Source organism: Aspergillus fijiensis, assembly GCF_003184825.1.
Source record: "Aspergillus fijiensis CBS 313.89 unplaced genomic scaffold BO72scaffold_39, whole genome shotgun sequence".
NCBI classification, from domain to species: domain Eukaryota; kingdom Fungi; phylum Ascomycota; class Eurotiomycetes; order Eurotiales; family Aspergillaceae; genus Aspergillus; species Aspergillus fijiensis.
In genome coordinates, this window is record NW_024469015.1 from 247,220 (window position 1) to 267,316 (window position 20,097).

At 52.1% G+C, this 20,097-nt stretch overlaps 6 protein-coding genes across 6 annotated transcripts; 4 read left to right on the forward strand and 2 right to left on the reverse strand.

Moving 5' to 3' along the window:
- Positions 1-1,404: 1,404 nt before the first annotated feature.
- BO72DRAFT_529477 (uncharacterized protein) lies at positions 1,405-2,090 on the forward strand (the record flags this gene model as incomplete). The annotated part of the gene is made up of 2 exons (XM_040950243.1): positions 1,405-1,912; positions 1,969-2,090. Exons 1-2 carry the CDS (start codon positions 1,429-1,431, stop codon positions 2,088-2,090), a joined length of 606 nt encoding a protein of 201 aa, XP_040799345.1. The 5' UTR covers positions 1,405-1,428.
- Positions 2,091-2,436: 346 nt separating this feature from the next.
- On the reverse strand, positions 2,437-6,911 carry BO72DRAFT_478920 (uncharacterized protein; the record flags this gene model as incomplete). The annotated part of the gene is made up of 6 exons (XM_040947542.1): positions 2,437-2,628; positions 2,677-2,948; positions 2,988-3,610; positions 3,644-4,076; positions 4,149-6,570; positions 6,645-6,911. The coding sequence occupies 6 exons, from the start codon at positions 6,909-6,911 to the stop codon at positions 2,437-2,439; spliced, it is 4,209 nt and encodes a 1,402-aa protein (XP_040799346.1).
- Positions 6,912-8,060: 1,149 nt separating this feature from the next.
- BO72DRAFT_487604 (zinc-binding alcohol dehydrogenase family protein) lies at positions 8,061-9,137 on the reverse strand (the record flags this gene model as incomplete). The annotated part of the gene is made up of 1 exon (XM_040947991.1): positions 8,061-9,137. The coding sequence occupies one exon, from the start codon at positions 9,135-9,137 to the stop codon at positions 8,061-8,063; it is 1,077 nt and encodes a 358-aa protein (XP_040799347.1).
- Positions 9,138-12,722: 3,585 nt separating this feature from the next.
- Positions 12,723-14,087, forward strand: BO72DRAFT_449932 (putative 3-beta hydroxysteroid dehydrogenase/isomerase). The gene is made up of 2 exons (XM_040945128.1): positions 12,723-13,390; positions 13,454-14,087. The coding sequence occupies exons 1-2, from the start codon at positions 12,976-12,978 to the stop codon at positions 14,029-14,031; spliced, it is 993 nt and encodes a 330-aa protein (XP_040799348.1). The 5' UTR covers positions 12,723-12,975; the 3' UTR covers positions 14,032-14,087.
- Positions 14,088-15,815: 1,728 nt separating this feature from the next.
- Positions 15,816-17,990, forward strand: BO72DRAFT_408522 (carboxylesterase/lipase family protein). Its single transcript, XM_040942383.1, has one exon. It carries the CDS (start codon positions 16,180-16,182, stop codon positions 17,833-17,835), a length of 1,656 nt encoding a protein of 551 aa, XP_040799349.1. The 5' UTR covers positions 15,816-16,179; the 3' UTR covers positions 17,836-17,990.
- A 1,155-nt stretch (positions 17,991-19,145) lies between these two features.
- BO72DRAFT_449933 (uncharacterized protein) lies at positions 19,146-19,883 on the forward strand. Its single transcript, XM_040945129.1, has 3 exons — positions 19,146-19,456; positions 19,538-19,622; positions 19,702-19,883. The coding sequence occupies exons 1-3, from the start codon at positions 19,204-19,206 to the stop codon at positions 19,811-19,813; spliced, it is 450 nt and encodes a 149-aa protein (XP_040799350.1). The 5' UTR covers positions 19,146-19,203; the 3' UTR covers positions 19,814-19,883.
- Positions 19,884-20,097: the final 214 nt, after the last annotated feature.

A 20,097-nucleotide genomic window follows, 5' to 3' on the forward strand; every position in this document is an offset into this window, starting at 1 on the left:
TTAGATATGAGATGACCTCCGGTGTACAGATAATAAATGTAGTATACCCGAACCCACTTAGCTGATGGATTCCTGTTGGAGCCCGTGGGGATACTCGGGTCTATGCGCGTATGCACGGACCACCCGTTACTGGTCCCTTGGATGTTCATCTTTTTGAAATTCTGAGTACGTGTATAGGGGAAACCTTCAGCACACCTCACAGTGCGGGGTACGGAAAATTCCATAATTTAAGATAAGGAGTTTTCCGGTAGACTCCCTTACGTGCCGCGTGGAGCCATCTTCAGACAGGATCTCTCTTCCTCAGCCCTTTTGAACAAGTCACCTCCGCATCAGACTATATCACCAACGTACATTGTCTCAACCGTTTGACCATTCTCGACCTCCGCGCGATCATCACGAGCTTCGGGTGGATTCCTTCTAGGGGCAGGCGGTGGTGAAACCCACGCAGCATGTCCGCATGCCACTGCCGGGCGACCTCCCCGTCGGCGGTGATCAGGGCATTGCGCACGATGCGCTTGCTGGTGCCAAAGGGGCCTTTGGTCTGGCTTCCACACCGGCTGATGGAGTCGGCATTCTGGACGAACAGCTGCCGGATCAGGACCGGATCACGAAGGTAGATGACAGGCAGGCCCCCGATCAGTGTCCATGGGATCCCATCCTCAGCCGCGCCGTCGAACAGGGCCCCATGGAGGTGTGGTAGAACTCATGGGATCATTGTTCCGACAAGAGGCCCAAGGTCGGAAAGCAGGAGATGTACGGGACATCGGGCGGAGGGTTGATCCAGCTGCCCAAGATGATGTGGAGCGCAGCAGAAAGTGTCGATAGCATTGTCTTTGCCGCGACGGTGACGATGTTAAAAGAGTAGGCCAGATGGAACTGCCATTACGCCGGGTTTATAAATCTGCAATTCAGCTGTGGGAAGTCAGGAGGGGAGGTAATGTGCGAGGCATTGCATTTGTGCAACCCGCGATCTTGTTTATTCCGGATTTAGAGTTAGGTTTTGAGTAAGCCCAAAGCCTGATAACTTGAAGTTTCAAAAGTGATTATCGGCTCTGTGCCCGGTGTCCACTCACCTGGACAGGTCAGACTTGCATCATGCCTTGCATTCTTGGACAGGTCTTGTTGGAGTTGATTGTCTGTTGTTCGTATCCGATGAGCCGCATTTTGGCACGTTGGCAGCTGCAGGTGGGCCACAGCCAGCCTTCCCTCAGCTTTATCTAGCCTTGACTTTAAATGGACTACATTTAACTTCAAGTGATAGACGGTGCTTACACAACTGAGCCGCTGTTTACAGAATCACGTGAGACCGACACTAATTGTTATTGTCATCGCTATCATTATCAAGTTCAATCCGCGCCCGCAATTCTGTCCTTCGCTCTCATCGTGAATCCACCCACTCCAGATCTTCCTCGCCCGCCATCTACAACAATGCACTTCAAAATATCCTTTACAGGACTCCTAGTCGCCTCTCTTCTATCAATCACCATCACCTGGCGAGTCTCGAATAATCGCACGGTCACCACCGGCATCCCCGCGTCAGCCAACCCGAACACCATCCGCCAGCTGCTCCAAGATCAACCACTCTTCATCAGATTAAATCCGGTAGTCACTGATATTGACCTCGCGCCCACCGCACCCGAGCGGTACGAGGACGAGTGGCTCAAGACCACAGCAGAGGCGGGAACCCGAACCGCGCCGATCCAAACCTACCTCCTCAGCCAGGTGATCACGCTGATGCCCGGCGCAGGCGGATGGGGACAAAAGCATATACACTTCGAGACCTGGCTACGAGACACCCCGACCGGAGTCAAGACCCGAGCGGACGCCCCCTTTGGCGTGTCGGTGGCTAGTCACTGGGCAGTTGAGCCTACCGCGTTATTGTCCGACCCACCGAGCCCACAAGGTCCACAAGGTAAGAGAAAAAGGAATGGAGAGGCGACGAAGTTCGGAAGCTGACGCAAAGACTAGAATGGCGGCTCACGGTGCAAAGAAGAATCACATGTGTATGGTGGATGATGCCGTTTGTGGCCTACACATACGACGAGGTCCATGCCAGCGTCATCCGGGATTTGATTGAGCTTGCCAGCTGATGGATGGCCGGTCACCCATGTGGTGCCTGTGGCTAAAGTTTTTGCGGAATGATACCTAGTATCTGCCTTGCGACCGTCAACTTGGATGGTTGCGTTGGACTCAATGCAGGTGGGATACGCGGGTGAATGTAGAGGTGGTATGTGCATACATGGACTGCTGTATATGCTCAACATGAACGTTAGGTTGGGGCGCGGAAATCAATCAAGGAATCAAAATCCAGTACTATCATTCAATCCATCATTAGGTAGAATATAACCAACGTAAGACACAGCCAACCTGGGGATGTGCAGGATGGACGCAATACTCCTCCCCGGCGTATACAGCCGAATAGCAAACCCCAAACCCTCAGGATTTAATTCCCCAGTACTGCCTGGTCCGCGCGACCCACTCGTCAACCGACATGGCAGGCTCGGATCCCACCTGAATATTGCCTTCACCGACACTCTCCCGTCGGGCCGGATCATATGCCGGGACGTACAGCATCTCGTGGTCCGGCGCACAGACATCACACAGCTCCAGTGTCCCCTGGCGCAACCGCTCCAAGCAAGCTCGGTCAAATTAGACATTCTGACATTCTTTGCAGACGTAGAAGTCATTTGCGTACGACCAGGTGGTCCCGCATTTCCCATCACACTGGGCCTGGAGAGGGCCCTCGAGCTTCCCATTCTGAACATCCTTATCTCCTGTTGCGCCGCCGAGGAGCTTGGGGACAATCATCGACCATGCCGCCAGGGCCTCGTCGTCCAAGTCCACGAACATGAAGTGGAACGCGAGACGGAAATATCCGTCCGGATCGTTCAGCGGGTCCGTGTCCGAGAGGATGTCAAGGCCGATCTTGACGTGGGCGCGTAGCACGGCTTAGGCTTTCCCCAAGTCACCCCGCAGGGCATGGTAACGGGCGAGCAGCCGCGCGGGATACTGTTTGTCGGCCCAGGTGAGGTACTCCGCGGTGCTCAGCTCCGCGAGTTGCTCCAGTTTGGTCAGCCAGAGGGCTTCTGTGCGTTCGCATTGCTGCGGCTGCCGCGCTTCATGAAAGTAGGCGAGGGGGAGCCTCCGTCTCACCGCATAGTAGACGTGTTCCAGAGGGTCCGTATGTTCCATTTGCCAGAGACGTTCCCACTCCTCGATGGCATTCATCCTACTTGCAACATCCTGGTTGACGTGTTCGTAGCGCAGCAGCGCATGGTAGTACATGAGAGTTCCCTGGCGGCCCTGCTGGACCTCCGCCCACTCGTCGTCACCCGCCTCTTTGGCCTTGACACACTGATCTGTCGCATGAGCGATTGACATGCGGTAGTGATTGCAGGCCATATCAAAGGTTTCGATGTTCACCCGCACCAAAGTGAAGAGGATGTCGTGGAAGTCCTTCTCGTCGCAGAGTAAGCAATATGCCCTGGTGAGCTGGTTGAGTTCCGGGAAGTCACTTGGAGTGTCCCTTAAAGACTGTAGGAACTGTAGCAGACGGCTGTATTGGGCCCCCGCGCGGCATATCCGCATGATCTCGAGAACGGGACGGTAGCTGTTGGAGTAGTCCTACATCAGAGCCTCATACATGGCAAATGCCCGGTCCGGTTGGCCACTGGCATTGTACCACCAAGCCAGCTGCTGCCGCATAGAAGCAAGGAACCAGACAGGCTCGTCAGGGGAACCTTCGGGGATGTGGTTTAACTCAGCCAGTCCTTTGGCTGCCTCCAGCGTCTGTATGGCCGATGCAAAGTCCTGATTACCGGAGAACGCTTCTGCAAGGCGCCACTGCATATTCCAGTCGGCTGGTGCGAGGGAGATCGCGAGTTTGTACTGCTCAATCGCCTCGTCAAACTTTCTGTAGGCATGCAACGTCATCGCAAGGATGAAGATGGCCCTGCTTTCTGGAACCTCTGGCTGCACCTGCTGTCGGCCCCAGTCGACCGCGGCAAAAATTCGGGAGCTGTCCAGCTCCCAAATTTGCGAATCGTCCGTCACGCGACGCACCTGTGGTGTTCGATCTACATAAACCAATCCAATGATTAGCATCATGAAAGAACTCACTCAGCTCTGGGGAGCGCAGTGTACCTTACTGAAGTACCCATATACATTGGGAAAGACGGAGTATATATCCTTGAGAGCCTCGATGTGGAGCAGCCACTCCGCTATCCAATGCCGTGCAATATGCTCCAGCAGGTCTGCATCAGGTTCCGACTTGGTAGTCAGACTTCTTACCCAGTCTTTCTGTGATTCGGAAAGCCCTTTGATGACGGCGGATTCCTGTAGCCATGTGATCACGACCTCCGAGTACGGGTCTGTGTAGATCCAAGCCGATCGTAACTCGGCATCATAGTGACCGGCACGTCTCCACCAGCGCTGGATGGTCTGAGGGTCCTGGAACAGCTTCACTAACGGGGGCCCTAGGGCCAGCTTATCTTCCGCCCCGACCAGCGAAGGATCCAACTGGCTTAGATGGTGGGCGAAATGATTCATCGCATACCCCAGCAGGGGTCCCAGGCCACTAGATGAGTCTGAGTCAATCACCTTCAGACAAGTGCTGAGCATTCGCAGATGTGCCGTATCCTCTGCGTCGATGTCGATCGGCGCAGCCGTCTTTCCCTTCAACAGCTGGCCGAAATACTGCTCGAAGCCAAGCTTCCGGAAGAGGTCGGGGTCGCAGACCGACTCCAGGAACCGACGGACAATGCGGACTTCGCCTTCTGTGACCTGCTCGGGGAGACTCGATGCTGGCTCGTGGAGGATAGCCTTCTTCTGAGCCTTGGCCTCCGCTCGATGGCGGAAGAACTGCTTGACGACGTCCGACGCGAACACCACCCGCGAGTACGGGGGAAAGCCCTTTTTCACATCGCCGCGCGCCACGCCCACGACCGAGATGAGAGTGGAGTAGTGGTCAGTGATGATCATCCACAGCGGTTTCAGCGAGCGTTCCCCGTTTTTCAGAAGCAGCACGGTTTCGAGTTGGGCCAGCAGCACCCGGTCGGGAGCGTACATCATCCAGGTGAGAATCTCGTTCAGATCGGTGATCTCGGTTTCGCGCAGGGTCTCGCTCAATCGTGCTATCTTTCTCGCAATGGTGTCCTGGCGGTTGCTGCTGCCCGAGCGCGACAGGATGGCTCGAATGTCGCCTGGGCGCTGCTGGACGCCGACCTCGTCCAGCAGCAACCCGGCATTGATGAAGTCACCGTGCGCCTTTGCTGTCAGGGCTTCCATCACCTGGCTCCGAAGGGCGCGACTGTCCTCCGATGAGCCGGCAAGATTCTCCAGCCGGTCGATGCGGTTCTCTATGAATTTGTGCAGGTCCGCACCGTTCTTGAGCGCCAGATCGATGACTGGAACCACTTCGTGCCCAAGCTGGTCCTTGAACCTGCCGACCGCCTCGTCCTGCCCAGAGAGGAGAATCCGAAGCCTGAGTCGCCCCAAGGTTGCAGATTCATTCTGCAAGTGCGCAAGGAGGTAAACAAACTGTTTAAGCTGCTCGCGGTTGACTCGTTCAAGACCATCCAAGAGAAGGAAGAAGGTCGAGTCGGTCTTGTACGACTTGGAGAATAGCTGATTCCACAGCACTCCCACATCCGCGGCGGCACTGGCGCTTTGGATGGAGACCAGCTCCTTGCGGTAGACCGGATCAGTATTGGCGATTTGCCATGCAAGCACTTTCAGAGCGCGGATCAGCGATCCCGCAGTTCCCCTCTCTTGGTCCAAGAAATAGTAGGCAACTGAAGTACGCCTTGAATCATCTGCGATCGGGGAGTGGCTCTCCTGCAAGTTCTTGATAGCACTGGTGAAAAAGAGCGACTTCCCGTATCCCTCCCCTCCTGCAATCCCTAGTATTGACATCGATGGGCTTTCCATTCGTGCCCACGAGGTATAGAAGGGATCTGCTGCGAGCCACTCCCCACTTCCAGCGATCCTCTCATCCAGGAGTCGCCGGAACCTGGATTGATTCACCCGCCAGCTTTCGCTCGGCCTGTCGAGGGTCCTATCCAGATCCTCCAATTCCTTCTTCGTGTGCTGATCTATATCTCGTTTCTTTTCTAAATCCAGGATTTCAGTCACGGTGACATTGATCTCCTTGGTTCCCTCCTTAGTCTCAAGGATGCCCCTCTCGCTGATCTTCTGCGATTCAAACCCCAGAGTGGCGCGCATCTGGGATTCTCGCTCGACCAGGCTCTCCAACCGAGCCAGCTGCCCGCTGACCCCCTCGTCCTCACCAAAGGCAAAAACCTTAATAGCGATCAGAACCTTGTGCCCCTTCAGCACCTTGATCGACAGTGCACAGATATCCACAAAGCAAATCAGTTGGTCGTTGATAATCCTCCGCAGGGCAATGTCCACCGCATCGGGCGGCACACGCATATAGATCTGGAGCCGGTCCAACATATCCGAAACATTCCGGAAGAGTTCCGCCAAACTGCTAAAAATCCGCTTGTATTTGGCTCCGGTGTTGATCAGGTATGCGACCGCGTTGAAGCAAAGACTGCTGGGGGCGAAGACCTGCGTCATCACAAGCTCAGCTGTTCTGTCTGCCGGCGTAAGGGTGGCAGTCTCGTAGCCTGGGGGCCCTTTACCATACTCGCGCCTTGGGCGGCAATCCCACCCAACAGTCCAACAAAGGTCAACGTCTTGTTCATCACGGTCTTGAGCTCTTGGTATTTGGCATTCTTTTCGTTTGCCTCCTCTTGCTTGGCGCGGATCTGGTCCAGAACCTCCTCGATGGTGTATTTGGTGGGGGCGGTCTTGAGGTCGGCGTGGGTGGTCTGCATGAACGAGGTGCAGACCCGGTCCCATGCCTCCTGCAAGTTGTACTCATCCTGCTCTGAGTGCGGGATCGTCATCGTGCCCGTTCTCGTTGCGACTGACGGGAGGGAGCAACAGGTTTCAGAGCGTTAAAGACAAAGTTCAGGCACACGGTGACAGAATCGCACGCTCTGCTGGCCATGAATTGCGGGTTATATCCGGTGCATCGCCCGTGTCGCTCTCCCTTCGCAGCTACGGCTGATGGAGATCGCATGACGCGCGTCCGTTCTCATAACAACTATCCAATTAGACCTCTTAATCTCCGGATAGTTACATCGACTACTGCATGAGCGACTGTGATGACCGTGCTGATTTGATGCGGTCGTAGGGGAGAAGGGATAAGCGAGGCGGGTATAGGAAATTCCTACCGACGGGAAGGAAGTGGCGTGCGGATTGGCCTGCCTTACAGTACTTTTCCAGCCAACGCAGGGAGGAGCCAAGGAGAATTGAAGCAAGTCCTGGGGTCTAGAAGGAGACTCGACGTAGACAATCCACCAGCAGATATGCATAGCCGTCCAGATGTGACCGGGGTGAGAGATTCCTACCGCTATCTCCACAAGTGGCTGCCTGAACTACTAGGTAGGTTAGGTAGCCAGCCAGGTCTCCGAGCCTGAGCCTCTGTCAAAATGGGTAGTATTGCTACTACAATTTAGCCAACAGTTAGCGGTGGGATGATGTACCTTGGATATACTGTATTGATATATGGAGAGAGGATGATGAGATAGCAGACATGATAGAAAGAAAGTGAAAATGATTGAAATCATAGGGTGGAGGTTGAATGCTACTAGTAGTAGTTGAAGTCGAAGCTAAGCTTTGACGTTGAGTAATATCACTGGCTGTAGAAGGTGGAATGAGATGCAACTTATTGAGGGCTACTACTGGTACCTACTTAGTACCTAGTATCGAGTGGCTACTAGGTTACCTACTTAGTCGGTTGGGCTTTTCTAGCTTGGAGCGCGGAGAGCCCACCATAGTGAATGGAATGAGGGGGAAAAGTCAGCAAGAGGTTATGCCATGTAATAAGAAAACCTGTGCTTGAAATTCAATGTTCAAGGAAAATACAAGACTCTGACAAATATTCCGCGAGCCTGGATACAATACAACGAGAGAAGAAAGACGACAGTGGGATCATAGAAAGAGAACAGGCTCAACAAGATTTTTAGCGACTGAGAATAGGGTTATACTAATTACTGAAACTCAACAACAAGCTTTGTACCTCGACCTTCTCCCTTGCGAAGTGTATCTAGACCTTCAAATATCTCGTCGAATCCGCCCTTAATCGTCGTAATAGGTGGAGACTGCAGATTCAGGCTGGATAAGTTATCATAAAATTTGGCGATGACTTCGCGGTCCGCCGGCCTCGCTGGGAACACGGGACCAAGGGGCGCCAACAACTGGAACTTGCGACCGAAGGCAGTATAAACCATGAGAAAATCATAGGTCACATTTGCCTTCCGCGGCTTTCCTTGATCAAGAAGTGTGATCACTTTGCCACCCTCCTCTCGAAACACATCAGCACAGAAGGCGGCGGAAGTGCCTTCGGAAAAGCAGTCCAGAGCTTTTGTGATGTTCGGATAGGCTTTCTTGATCTCGCCAATGGAGGCAGATGTCCGATAGTCGTAGACTGCATCGGCACCATAGCGCTTTGCGAGGTCGAAGGAACGTGGCGAGGCCGTGACCACGACCGTGTATCCTGCTCTCTTGGCTAATTGAATGGCGAAGAGACCGACGTTCGAGCCTCCTGAATAGATGAGAATGGTCGGTTGGTCACCTTGTTGAACGCTGCGTCCGTTCTCGATATCGACCCGGTCAATGCCTAGATACGAAAGACCCAGCATCGCGGTGGCGGCGGGAACTCCGTAGGTGGTGGCTTCGCTCAGGGTCGTTTCGTCAGGCACCTTCCAGGCCAAGTCTCCATCGACTTTCAGGTATTCGGCGAATGAGCCAACTTCGGGGTACAAGCCCCCGTGGACAAAGCCAGCGATTCTGTCTCCAACCTTCCAACATTGCCCTGAATTCTTGCCGACCCGAGCCACCTCGCCCGCATAGTCGCAGCCAATGGCGGAGTTGCGTGGGGAAATGAAATCAATGTCTTTGAAGTCGATGGGGTTCAGCGCGACGGCGCGTACCTTGACCAAGACCTCATCATCGGTGATGCTTGGAATTGGGACATCCTTGACCTGCGCACCTTGCCCAAGAGGACTCCGAAGAGCGAGACTCAGGAGACGCTTAGGCAAGAATCGATGTGTGATGATCGCTTTCATTAGGGCGGGTGACTTTTTGGCAATGTTGTGATCTCAGGACGAAGACAGGAAACACTGAACAGATTGGAGCACTCGTGCGCAATACTCAATCAAACTAAAGAACTGACGGGGACCAACGTGAAGGTAGCTGTTTGAAAGGTTGACTATTTGGAAGGTCAAACGAACCTCAGTTCGACGGACGCAAGGTATAATCACCAGGCGATTAGCCCATGGCTCGTTGGAATTCGCAGAATCCCTGGAACAGCAGCGAACTATTGTGAAGCTGCAGCGCTTACAAACCACCACATTACTATGATATGAATCCCGCTTGAATCGCCGACTTTGGAAAAAAAAAAAAGAATGAAAACCTCCATTTCATTTCACTGGACATCATTAGTTTTGGCAAAGGCTGACAAATCGATCGCGCGGTTCCAATGATTGTTTGACAAACCGCTGCTTTGGGCCGACGAGCCACAGCGGTACCCATAGCAGGCGGAGTATTTGCAATATTGATTAGTGATATCCCCGATTGCCAGCATTCAACCTTCCATTAGACCCTTCTTCAACCCCACTTTTCATCCATTAGTAAATTTCTGCATATAGTTTGGTTCTGTAAAATAAAAAAAGATTACAAAAGTTACAAACAATTACAAAAATCCAAAATGAAAATTATTGAATACCAGCTCTCATAGAGCTTTGATTTGATATGCTTTGAGTAACCAAGTTAAACATGAACCAAACCGGGGGCCTCAGTATGGATAGACATCTCAGCGTATATCGGTCACTTGTTATCACTAATATACATGAATTCGAAGCTTACTTTCGGACAGCGCAGGGCCTCCCCCCTGCCTGAAACGAAGCTCTTCATCCCATCCATGCAGCGGCTGTTGGCTTAATTGAAATAATTTACTTCGCTTTCAGTAAGATGCCAGATACTCGCAGCTTTCTATACAAAAATAAACCCAAGGGGCCTTTAGAATTGATCGAAATCGATAGACGGGTCCCGTCGTCATCAAGGCTTATTCCGGCTGCTATGGTATACCCAGCCTTCATGGTCTCACGTAAACTCGCTGTTAGAGCAGAGTGTGACCTAAGCATTCCACCCTTAGACCGGCTCTCACCGAATAACAGCCTAGCAGAGCTTAGTGTCTCAACTGAGGTCTCCATAAGGGTTATGCGGTTCTTGAGGCCGTCAAGTGGAGCTTGCTGTTGTGAAACATTATGCACGTTGTGCCATGCGTCATTGCAAGCGACGAGGATGGCACACAAGTGATGCGACTAAAATTGCTCGCAGCATTCTTAAAGTGTCGATTGGACACTCTACGGACTTCTCTAGAACTTACCTTGCCGCCACCTATTCCTCGAGACGCTCCGCGATCCTTCGCTGGCGTCTTTGTGGCCGTGGTGTCTTTGCTTTTTAGAGGGGTATTTGGTTTGTGCCTGCCCGGTTGAAGGAAGATGCGAGCCCAGGGACAAGTCTTTAGGACTGGGTAAGGACGCGATTCCGGCAGGAGATAGGATCGGGCTGAGAGTAACGAGGTGATCTCCAAGGTCACGGACTCCGCTGATAACGGCAGGCTCTGGTGAAAACCACCCCGAATAAAGAGAGGCAGGTCACCCTACATACACTTGTTGGTCCATAGCGGATTGATTATTGATGATTATATATCAATTCTGACGTCGTATATAAGCTAAATATTCAATAGAAGGAGGGTCCTATCCATAAAGAACTAGCCTACAACTCGCAAGAATCGGAATATGCAGAATATACCATAATACATTACCGGCTGTATTATATCTAGGATTACTTGTGCAAATAACAGATTTCCCTTTGGGTGTGTTATACACTATAGACAATATTATTCTATCAAGAGGCCTCACACACTTCGCTTAATATTACTGATTGAGAGGGAAATGGTAGTGACATGAGACTTCTCAAGTAACTGTATGCATAAAACATATATGGTGTTTGCATGTGGCTCGCTGGCTTGCCTGGCTCGTTTGGATGATCATTACGTTCCTACTGACTGTGTTGGAATCCGACAGGTGTTTTCTTATCGACCAATTGATTGATTTCTTCTGAATCGGACGAACGGTTGTAAGTTCCAAGTTTCTTGCCCCGAAGGTCCAACCTTCGGCTCGGCATGTTCACTAATTATTTATGCAAAATGGATATTGGCATTAAGGTTTGGAATTCAAAAAAAGTTAAAAAAGAGGACAAGCAGCACTAATTAACGGAGCAGAACAAGATTAAATAAGGAGGATTGTGGCTTGTACCTAGGTAAGTTACCTGGCTCGTTTGGATAATTATTACGTTTTTACTGACTGTGTTGGAATCCGACAGGTGTTTTCTTATCGACCAATTAATTGATTTCTTCTGAATCGGACGAACAGTTGTAAGTTCTAAGTTTCTTGCCCCGAAGGTCCAACCTTCGGCTCGGCATGTTCACTAATTATTTATGCAAAATGGATATTGGTATTAAGATTTGGAATTCAAAAAAAGTTAAAAGAAAGGACAAGCAGCACCAATCAACGGAGCAGGACAAGATCAAATAAGGAGGATTGTGGCTTGTACCTAGGTAAGTTACCCACCACCCACACCTATGGACTCGGCTTCCAGCTTCCGCCGCACCGCCGATCTCCGGGCATGCCAAACGTGGGCACAGGTACGAATACGAGCCTAACCTTGCCCTGAATTGGGATCCAAACCAGTCGCCCTAGGCCCCAAGTAGCCTTTGGCGACGCTGGCTACCGATCCACCAACAATCAAGGTCGCTTGGCGCTGGTACTCTAGGGATGTTGGCGCAGAATGTACTTCTCTAGATTAAAGTAGCAGCTTCCTGGAAGCTAAGGTAGTCATAAATTCGAGATTGCAGACGATATACTCGGCAAAAGAGCCATCCTCAGAATAAACAGCATTACCACCATGAGCGGAACCGCAGATTCCGTCGAAGGGATCCCTTCTTCCAACATAGCCTAAAATTATTACCAACAGCCCCAACCACGTCAGAGTAATCACCCCCTAGCATGACACCAGACAGTAATAGAAAGTCGAAGTACGGCCAGTCACTGGGGTTCAAACCCACACTAACAGTGTTTATAAGGACACAATCGTCGCGGAGCTCGAGAATGACACGGGAAATGGACAAGCCTGCAATCTTAGTTTCGGTAACAATGACAGCCTTTTGAGTAGACATGATGGAGGTAATGATATGAAGAGTATTGACAGTCATAGACGTATGTATAGACGCATATTGAAACAGGACTGTGCCGAGGCTCCACTTTAAGTAGGACTTGAAGTTTTTACTTCGTGTGCAGTTTATCATTTATTTATTGTTAAAACAATGTTCTTTGATGGACACTCTTAAACATATTTTCGTAATTCAAAAGATCTTAATATAATAAAAGGATAATTAAAGTTAAAATAGAAATAAATGACAAGTTCCCCGATCATCGAATCGGACGCTGCCGGTTATCAATGCAAAAGCCTTTTCCTGTGGGTCCACCCTGTATCGATGACCCCTTTCAACAAGTGTGATACAGTAAAATATCTTCTGGACGGTTCCAGGTTCCAGAGCTCAGGGATTAAGTGACCACGTCGATGGAGCGGAATGATGAGTGATGAGTAATGTTTGAGGTCTTTATCTCTTTGCTCATGACTTCAATACTGGTGATGGACCATCAGGTACGATATGAGCCGGTTAGCGCAGTCATGGCACCATCATATCGGATAGTTTCGTACCCATATCCGGCGACAGTCATTAATAATCACTTCACTCTCATACTATAAATGTCGCTCAGTTACCGGTTCAGGATGAATCGTTATCCAAATTCATCAGTATCAAAGTACCATTCCATCATGCCTGCTCCGTTGATTTTCATGACCGGTGCTACTGGTTTCATTGGCAGTGCCACGGCTGTTCAAGCTCTCAAGTCCGGATACCAACTTCGACTTGGCGTTCGCCAAAAGTCCGAGAAACTCCAATCATTGTTGTCAGAGTACCGCGAACAGGTGGAATTCGTCATCATCCCAGACCTCACTGAGGAGGCTGCGTTTAGAGGCAAGCTTGATGGAGTGGACTATGTCCTCCACCTAGCATCGCCTCTCGCCAACGGCACAGACAAGGAAGCATTTTTCTCCCCCGCGGTGAACGGAACACTGGCTGTGCTCAAAGAGGCAGCTAAGGTCCCCAGCATCAAGAAAGTTGTGGTCACTTCATCTATCGCTGCCCTGATTCCTCTTGCTGGACTTCCCGACGGCGGTGTCATTAGAGGTATGTTTGCTACACATATTTGGGAACTGCTGCCCCTGCCATGCTAAACATCAGCCACCACAGAGGACAACGACTGGGATCTAGCTGTGGATCCCACAGCAGATTTTGTTGACCCCAACAACCCTGCGGCAACCCCGATGACCTTGTACCGAGCGTCCAAACTGCTTGCGAACAATGCGACATGGGACTTCTGGAGAACAGAAAACCCGCATTACGCACTGGTCACTCTCCATCCGTCATTTGTCTTTGGGCACAATCTCGTGCAAGCCTCCGGCAAAGAGATCGAAGCCGGGTCCAATGGAATTATTTGGGGTAGTGTGATGGGAGGCGTCCCACTTGGAGGGATCACGGGTGTGCACATCCAGGATGTTGCCGAGGCCCATATCAGGGCGTTAGACTCGAGGATCAAGAATGGTGCGAAGTATCTGCTCTCGGGCCCGCCAACAACATGGAAAGAGGTGGCTCGGATTGCGCACGAGCTCTACCCCAATGTTGGTGTGAAGCTTACCGAGGGTGCCGAGGGCGCCTCTATGCCAACTGATACCACCAAAGCCGAAGTCGAACTGCAAATGCAATGGCGACCTTGGGAGGAGATGGTGCGGAGCGTGATGGACCAGCAACTGGGCTTTCTGTCAGGTTGAGCCATGGAATACTTGTAGCTAGATCTTAACTTCATGATCTTAGAACACTAGATGATAGCCTATTTGAAACAAGCATGTCGAGAAATTTGCTGTCGTTGATTTCGCGTGCGGAACTGCCAACGGGTCTTTTAATGCTGATACCACATTTTAAGGCCAATTAGTTGGCATCACTTGAGGCTAGGAAAAATGGAGTGAAAAATAAGACAGCCCTGTTATGACTGCAGGCCATCCAATCTCATATAGGCCCTTTTCTTGGGATAAATGTAACAATATTAACCAATGACGCAGAGAGCAGACCTTATACAGTCTGAACTCATAAAGTATCGAACACCCGTTACCCCATGCTGGGAATTATCACCGAGCACAGACAGAGACCTACTCGTTCGCGCAGAGTGCGTCGTAGTAGAAATTCGTCGGCAGGGAACATCAAGAACTAGGGCCCTCACTGGATCCTGAAGGCTTCGGCTTTGTATCCTGTTAAACATACTTATTCTATCTTACCACACCTACTCTCTGATCAACAGGTTAAACTCAATCTAATGTAGAGGCGGATAGAATCAGTAGAGTTATCTGGAATCTGTGATGTTTGAATGTATTATATATAGACGAGATCAATCTGAACCAGCCTTAGAGAGTGTTGATCGCTTCATCTTCGATAAGACGTTGGCCCTTTTTGTGAGGGAGAGGGAGGAGGTCAGTCCAGCCCTCCATGAAGTCAATATTCGACCGTTTCCTTAACGCCATATTCTCGATGAAAGATTGGTACAACTGCGATCCCAATCCCATGCCAGATCCGGTGTGCGAACTCGGTAAGTCGGGCAAAGCAACAGAGCTGAAACTGGTGTTTGAGTCTGAATTTGTGCCAGTACCAGGGATTCTCTCCGACCTGGAGCCAGAACCGCCGCTGGAATCAGGTTCAAGCCTCAAGCCAATTCTTGGTCGTGAAAAGACCAATCGCCACTGCGACTTCTACGGGAGCCTGTTCCGGAAACCCCAGTCGCAACGCAACCTTTGCAAGGTGCCCTTTAGGACCGTGATGCTTGGATCTTCTCCAGGATCAAGTTAACGAAGAAGAACAACAATAAGAAGACTCATGGTTGGGATGAACCAGTCGAAGAGTATTCGCGGCCGTGGCTGAGCCAATTCCAAAAGTGGTTGCTTATGAACGCATCTTGTTTAGTTGAATTGTCGACTTGGCCATCTTAGCTTTTTTACCGTGTTCTCAATTGTCTTTTCATCAGTGTCGTGTTGTGAATAATCGTTCTTGTAGATACAATCGGTCTTGCAGGCCGTCTAAATTAGATAGCCAAGACTGGGTCCCAAAATGGGGGTAGTTTGCGAGCCAAGCTCGGGTTTTGTGGGCATCCCCGCGCCCAAGAGGGATGTTTCGTGCGGGGCTACCATTCCTAGGAGTAGTCGCCGAGCCGTATCTCCGGCAGTGCGGAGTTGGTTCCTGCAGACAGTAAAGCGGGCCGGCCGATCCCGCCAAGTCTCCGAATCCTCCGACCTTATCTTCTGGTCGCTTGCATCACATTCACGCGTCGCCTGCCCGGAATGAGAATAGCAGAAGCGGGCAGTCGAAAGTGCTTGAACCGAGTCACTCCTCACTACTGAGTACCCTTGATCTCTTATGACTTATGCCTGATCAGCGAGTCTTTCTGGTCATTGAGACTGTCGAGACTTGCCTGTCTGACAAATCTGCAGGTGCCCATGCTGATGTCTCGCATCCTTTGACTCGGAGGAGTATTCCGTGAAGAATCCAAGCTATAACACCCCGGGGCTATATTCCAATGCAGCGGGACCATGACGACATCCCGTCAATCTGCCGTGCGCCCCGCTTAGGCATATCTGATGCGTCTCGCAAGGCACCATGGTTTCCAGAAGTGCGCGTCCAACAACTTCCGGCAAGGATCGTCATGCAGACTACGCATGAAGCACTATTCTCAATCACGTCCCCACGTGTGCTTGTACCAGTCTGTCAGACCACCCTCGGTAGTCACGGAGATCTATCGGTCGTCCGTCTTAGCCGTGGCTGGCAGGGATGCAGGTTATAAAGCTGCGCATTCCTCCCTTTGCCACCATCCAACTTTCTTCTAACCACCCTCCACCTCATTCCTCTCCTGCCTTAGAAGCCCAACAAATTAAGGCATGCCTTCTTTCGCCACCAAGGGCCTGGCCTCCCTGGCCCTAGGCGCCTCCTTTGTCCACGCCCAACTGTGGGATGAAGTCATCCAAACCAGCTACGGTCCCGTGCAGGGCTTCCAATACTTCAACCAGTCGACCCTGGAGAAGTACTTCGGCGTCTCGGAGTCCAACGTGACCGCCTTTCTGGGTGTTCCCTTCGCTGCGGACACGGGCTACGAGAACCGCTGGAAGGCTCCGCAGCCGCGCACGCCGTGGAACGAGACGCTGCAGGCGACGGCGTTCGGCCCGGCCTGCCCCAGCCAGTACGCCACGGACATCAGCGAGGACTGCCTCAGCCTGAACCTGTGGACCAACGCAGGGAGCGCCAGCGACAAACTTCCCGTCATGGTGTGGAACCAAGGCAGCGACGAGACCTCAGACGACGCGTGGTGGTACGGCGGCGGCATGGCGCTCAAGGACGTGATCCTGATCACTTTCAACCGACGCGACGACGCCTTCGGCTACCTGGCGCACCCGGAACTCAACGAAGAAGGACTGCAGCTCACCGGCCACAACACCTCCGGGAACTACGGCGTCCTCGACCAGCTGGAGGTGCTGAAGTGGGTGCGCAACAACATCGCCCAGTTCGGCGGTGACCCGGACCGCGTTGTCGTCGCGGGCCAGTCCTTCGGCTCGTCGCAGGTCTACCACGCCGTCAACAGCCCGCTGTTCACCGGCTACTTCCGCGGCGGCATCTCCGAGTCCGGCATCCGGTACCCCTACGACCCGCTCCTGGCGGGGCTGGCCACTTCCTACGTGAACATGTCCGCCGCCCTCTTCCACGGCGTCAACTACACGACCTTCCACAACGCCAGCAGCATCGCCGAACTCCGCACTCTGAGCATGGAGGACCTGCTGGTGGGCTCCCAGGACCGCGTCAACAGCACCTGGATCGACCCCATCACCGCCCTTTCGGCGGGATACCCGCTCATCTTCAAGCCCGTCCTCGACGGCTACGTCCTGCCCTCGACCTACCTCGAAACCCTGATCAACGGGCCCGCCAACGACGTCCCCGTGATCACCGGCAACACGAAGGACGAGTCCGGCGCCTCGACCACGACCTCCTACACCGTCAAGCAGTACGAAGCCTACACCAAGGCCAAGTACGGGGACCTGTACGACGAGTACATCCGCCTGTACCCGGACAACGGCACCGCCGCAACGGCCGACCGCTCCTGGAACGCCGCCGCCCGCGACGCCTCGCTCATCGGCTCTTGGGCCTACGCGACGGACTGGTACAAGGCCGCCTCCTCCGACTTCTACACCTACTACTGGACGCACGCCCCGCCCGGCCAGGACCAGGGCGCCTTCCACCAGTCGGAGATCATGTACGCGTTGAACGCGCTGTACGCGAACGTGGACACCTACCCGTTCACGGACGCGGATTGGGAGATCCAAGAGCGCATGTCGGCGTATTGGGCCAACTTTGCGAAGACCCTGGACCCGAACGAGGGTGGGTCGTACACGGGGAACGGCACGTTGCCGGTGTGGCGGCCGAACAGTAAGAACGGGACGCAGGTGGTGATGGAGTTGGGCAATGCGTTCGGCGATGTGGCGATCGCGGAGAAGCCGCAGGTCAAGTTTATGATGAAGTGGTTTCATGAGCAGATTCCTTACTAGAGGTGCTGCGCTTTAGGAAGAGCATTGGCGCGCCCGGGGAGGGGAGGAAAGTGTCCAGATGGTGGTTATGGTTAGACTAGGCCTTTTGGGGTGCTAGAGCATGGCTTGTTAGGCTGAGGATCCGTTCCATGTTCTTGTTACTGGGTCCGGCACCGAGAATCAGTGTACTGTATGTATCAATCACCATTTGCCTGTAATGCACTTTAGTCCTTGTTCTCACGTAATACATGGTATATTCATAGTGTTTTCTTCCTGATGATAACGTATTTGTCAAGAAAGTCGGCCATGCAAGCGGCCGGATTCTAAAGGACTACTTGACTGGGCAGTTGACCGCAGATAGGGCAAGGCAAAAGCACCATTATTTTGTGGCAAGACTAATTTCTGGGGTTGCCAAACACAAGGCCTAGGGTCCAAAATATACAAATGGAAAAGGGAGTTTGTGTATCATTATATCTTCAATTGAAATCAACCAACATATCCCAATATTAGACTAAGGGGCTATAGGCTACCAAGAGTATTTAATAGTGAAAAGCTACCCTGCCAAGGAAGAACAACACCCATTCAACTACAAAATAACTACTTCCCTCGTTGTCAGGACGCCGACGCTCGTATCAATATATGCACCCTTTTCAGCTGGAGAATATGAACGTTCTAGATCCTCCGCTCGACCTTCTCCTGTCAACCTCCAACGTGGGGTATCTGCACCGCTCACAACGTGCCCATCGCTGATTTGTCCCAACTTGTTCTCTTCGCGTCCTGCCGTTAAGCATTCCTCGAGAAGATGCAGGGAGTGCATTAGCCTGGATTGTGCCAATCCAGTCCTCTTCCTGTCCGAGTCTTGGCGCACATCCTCCGATCTTGGCTTTGCTAGACACATCATCCTGGCGAATTGAAATTGCCTTGACAGCTTCCTAGTCTCTTGGCGTCGGCCAGTCCGTGGCCTCGAGTTTCTTGGCTCAATTAGAGTACTACATAGTACCTAGTAGTATCCCACACGTAGCCCATCCGGACAGACGGGACAGGATTAGCCCTAGCGATTGGGCAGTCTCAGGAATGAGGCTCCTCGAATACGAAGCACTACTTCATCTCGCAGTATTCTTCACCTCGACTCACAGACGCACAATCCAATCACGTTCGAGATGCACATAGTCCAACACGAAGCAAGCATGTTCGAGGGCAGCCTTCGTCTTTGGGCATCCAACAGCCAACTTGAAGCAAAGACACGCCATCTCCAGTTCATCACACCACACCTGAGCAAAGGTATATAAGGTCGTGGGGACCCTGCTTCTTCATCCCCCAGCAAACCACCCCAACCAACAGCTTAACAAGTCATTCCCCTTCATACTCCCTATTTCACCCACGATCAAAATGCATCTTCCAACCACCACCGCCATCGTTCTCTCTATCCTCGCTCATTCCGCCACCAGCCTCCCCTGCCACGAGCAGCAAGCCGACCAAACCATCCTCGAAGCCCCCATCCCCATCCCCACCACCACCACCCGCGTCGCCACCTCCGAGCACGTCTTCTTCAACACCAACGCCAACTCCGGCCTCTATCTCTGCGAGAACGCGCTCTTCCGGGGCTACTGCGTCCACTACACCTCTCCCTTTGGGCAGTGCAGTACGTCTGATTTCTCTCACCTACCTCTTCAAACCCCACCAAGCCCATCTTGATCACCTATGACTGAAACCCCCAAAACAGCAACCATCACCGATCAATTCCCGCCGGGAGATCGCGGCGTTTCGGCCGCGGGGTCGGATCGGGGGAGTTGGTGTACGCTTTATTCGTGAGTTTGAGCCCTGTCCCTTCTACTGGCCTACTGTGAACAGTCTTGGGAATGGCTATTGATTCGTTGTATGCACCAGGGAATCGGGCTGTCACGGCCAGGAACTGCAGATCCATTTCCCCGGCTATGAGAACCTGGCGTACTTGGGGTGGAATGATCGGGCCAAGAGCTTTAATTGTGCGGCGGAGTGAGGGGTGTAAAAACCTTTCGCTTGGTGGGTGAGGTTTGCTGGAACAAAACATATGTCTTTGTGGGCCGCGAGGGGGGGGGGGTTACAGAATGATAGGTGTCGCTTTCATTGGGGTGAGGTGCTTGTTCGGTGTTCAGTAGGATGTTGATCAGGCAATAAGTAAAGGCTTTCATGATGAAATGAAGGAACACTTCATACAAATATTTCCTCGGAAAAAATCTCTTGCACAGCTTGTGCAGTGCATCATAGATGTTAATGAGATTTGTGCTGCCCCCTTACAGTCAC

Coding starts and splice junctions, on each gene's coding strand:
- BO72DRAFT_449932 (XM_040945128.1), top strand. CDS start 12,976: ATGCCTGCTCCGTTGATTTTCATGACCGGTGCTACTGGTTTCATTGGC. Junction 13,391..13,453: donor CGACGGCGGTGTCATTAGAG/GTATGTTTGCTA, acceptor CAGCCACCACAG/AGGACAACGACTGGGATCTA.
- BO72DRAFT_408522 (XM_040942383.1), top strand. CDS start 16,180: ATGCCTTCTTTCGCCACCAAGGGCCTGGCCTCCCTGGCCCTAGGCGCC.
- BO72DRAFT_449933 (XM_040945129.1), top strand. CDS start 19,204: ATGCATCTTCCAACCACCACCGCCATCGTTCTCTCTATCCTCGCTCAT. Junction 19,457..19,537: donor CTCTCCCTTTGGGCAGTGCA/GTACGTCTGATT, acceptor CCCCCAAAACAG/CAACCATCACCGATCAATTC. Junction 19,623..19,701: donor AGTTGGTGTACGCTTTATTC/GTGAGTTTGAGC, acceptor TGTATGCACCAG/GGAATCGGGCTGTCACGGCC.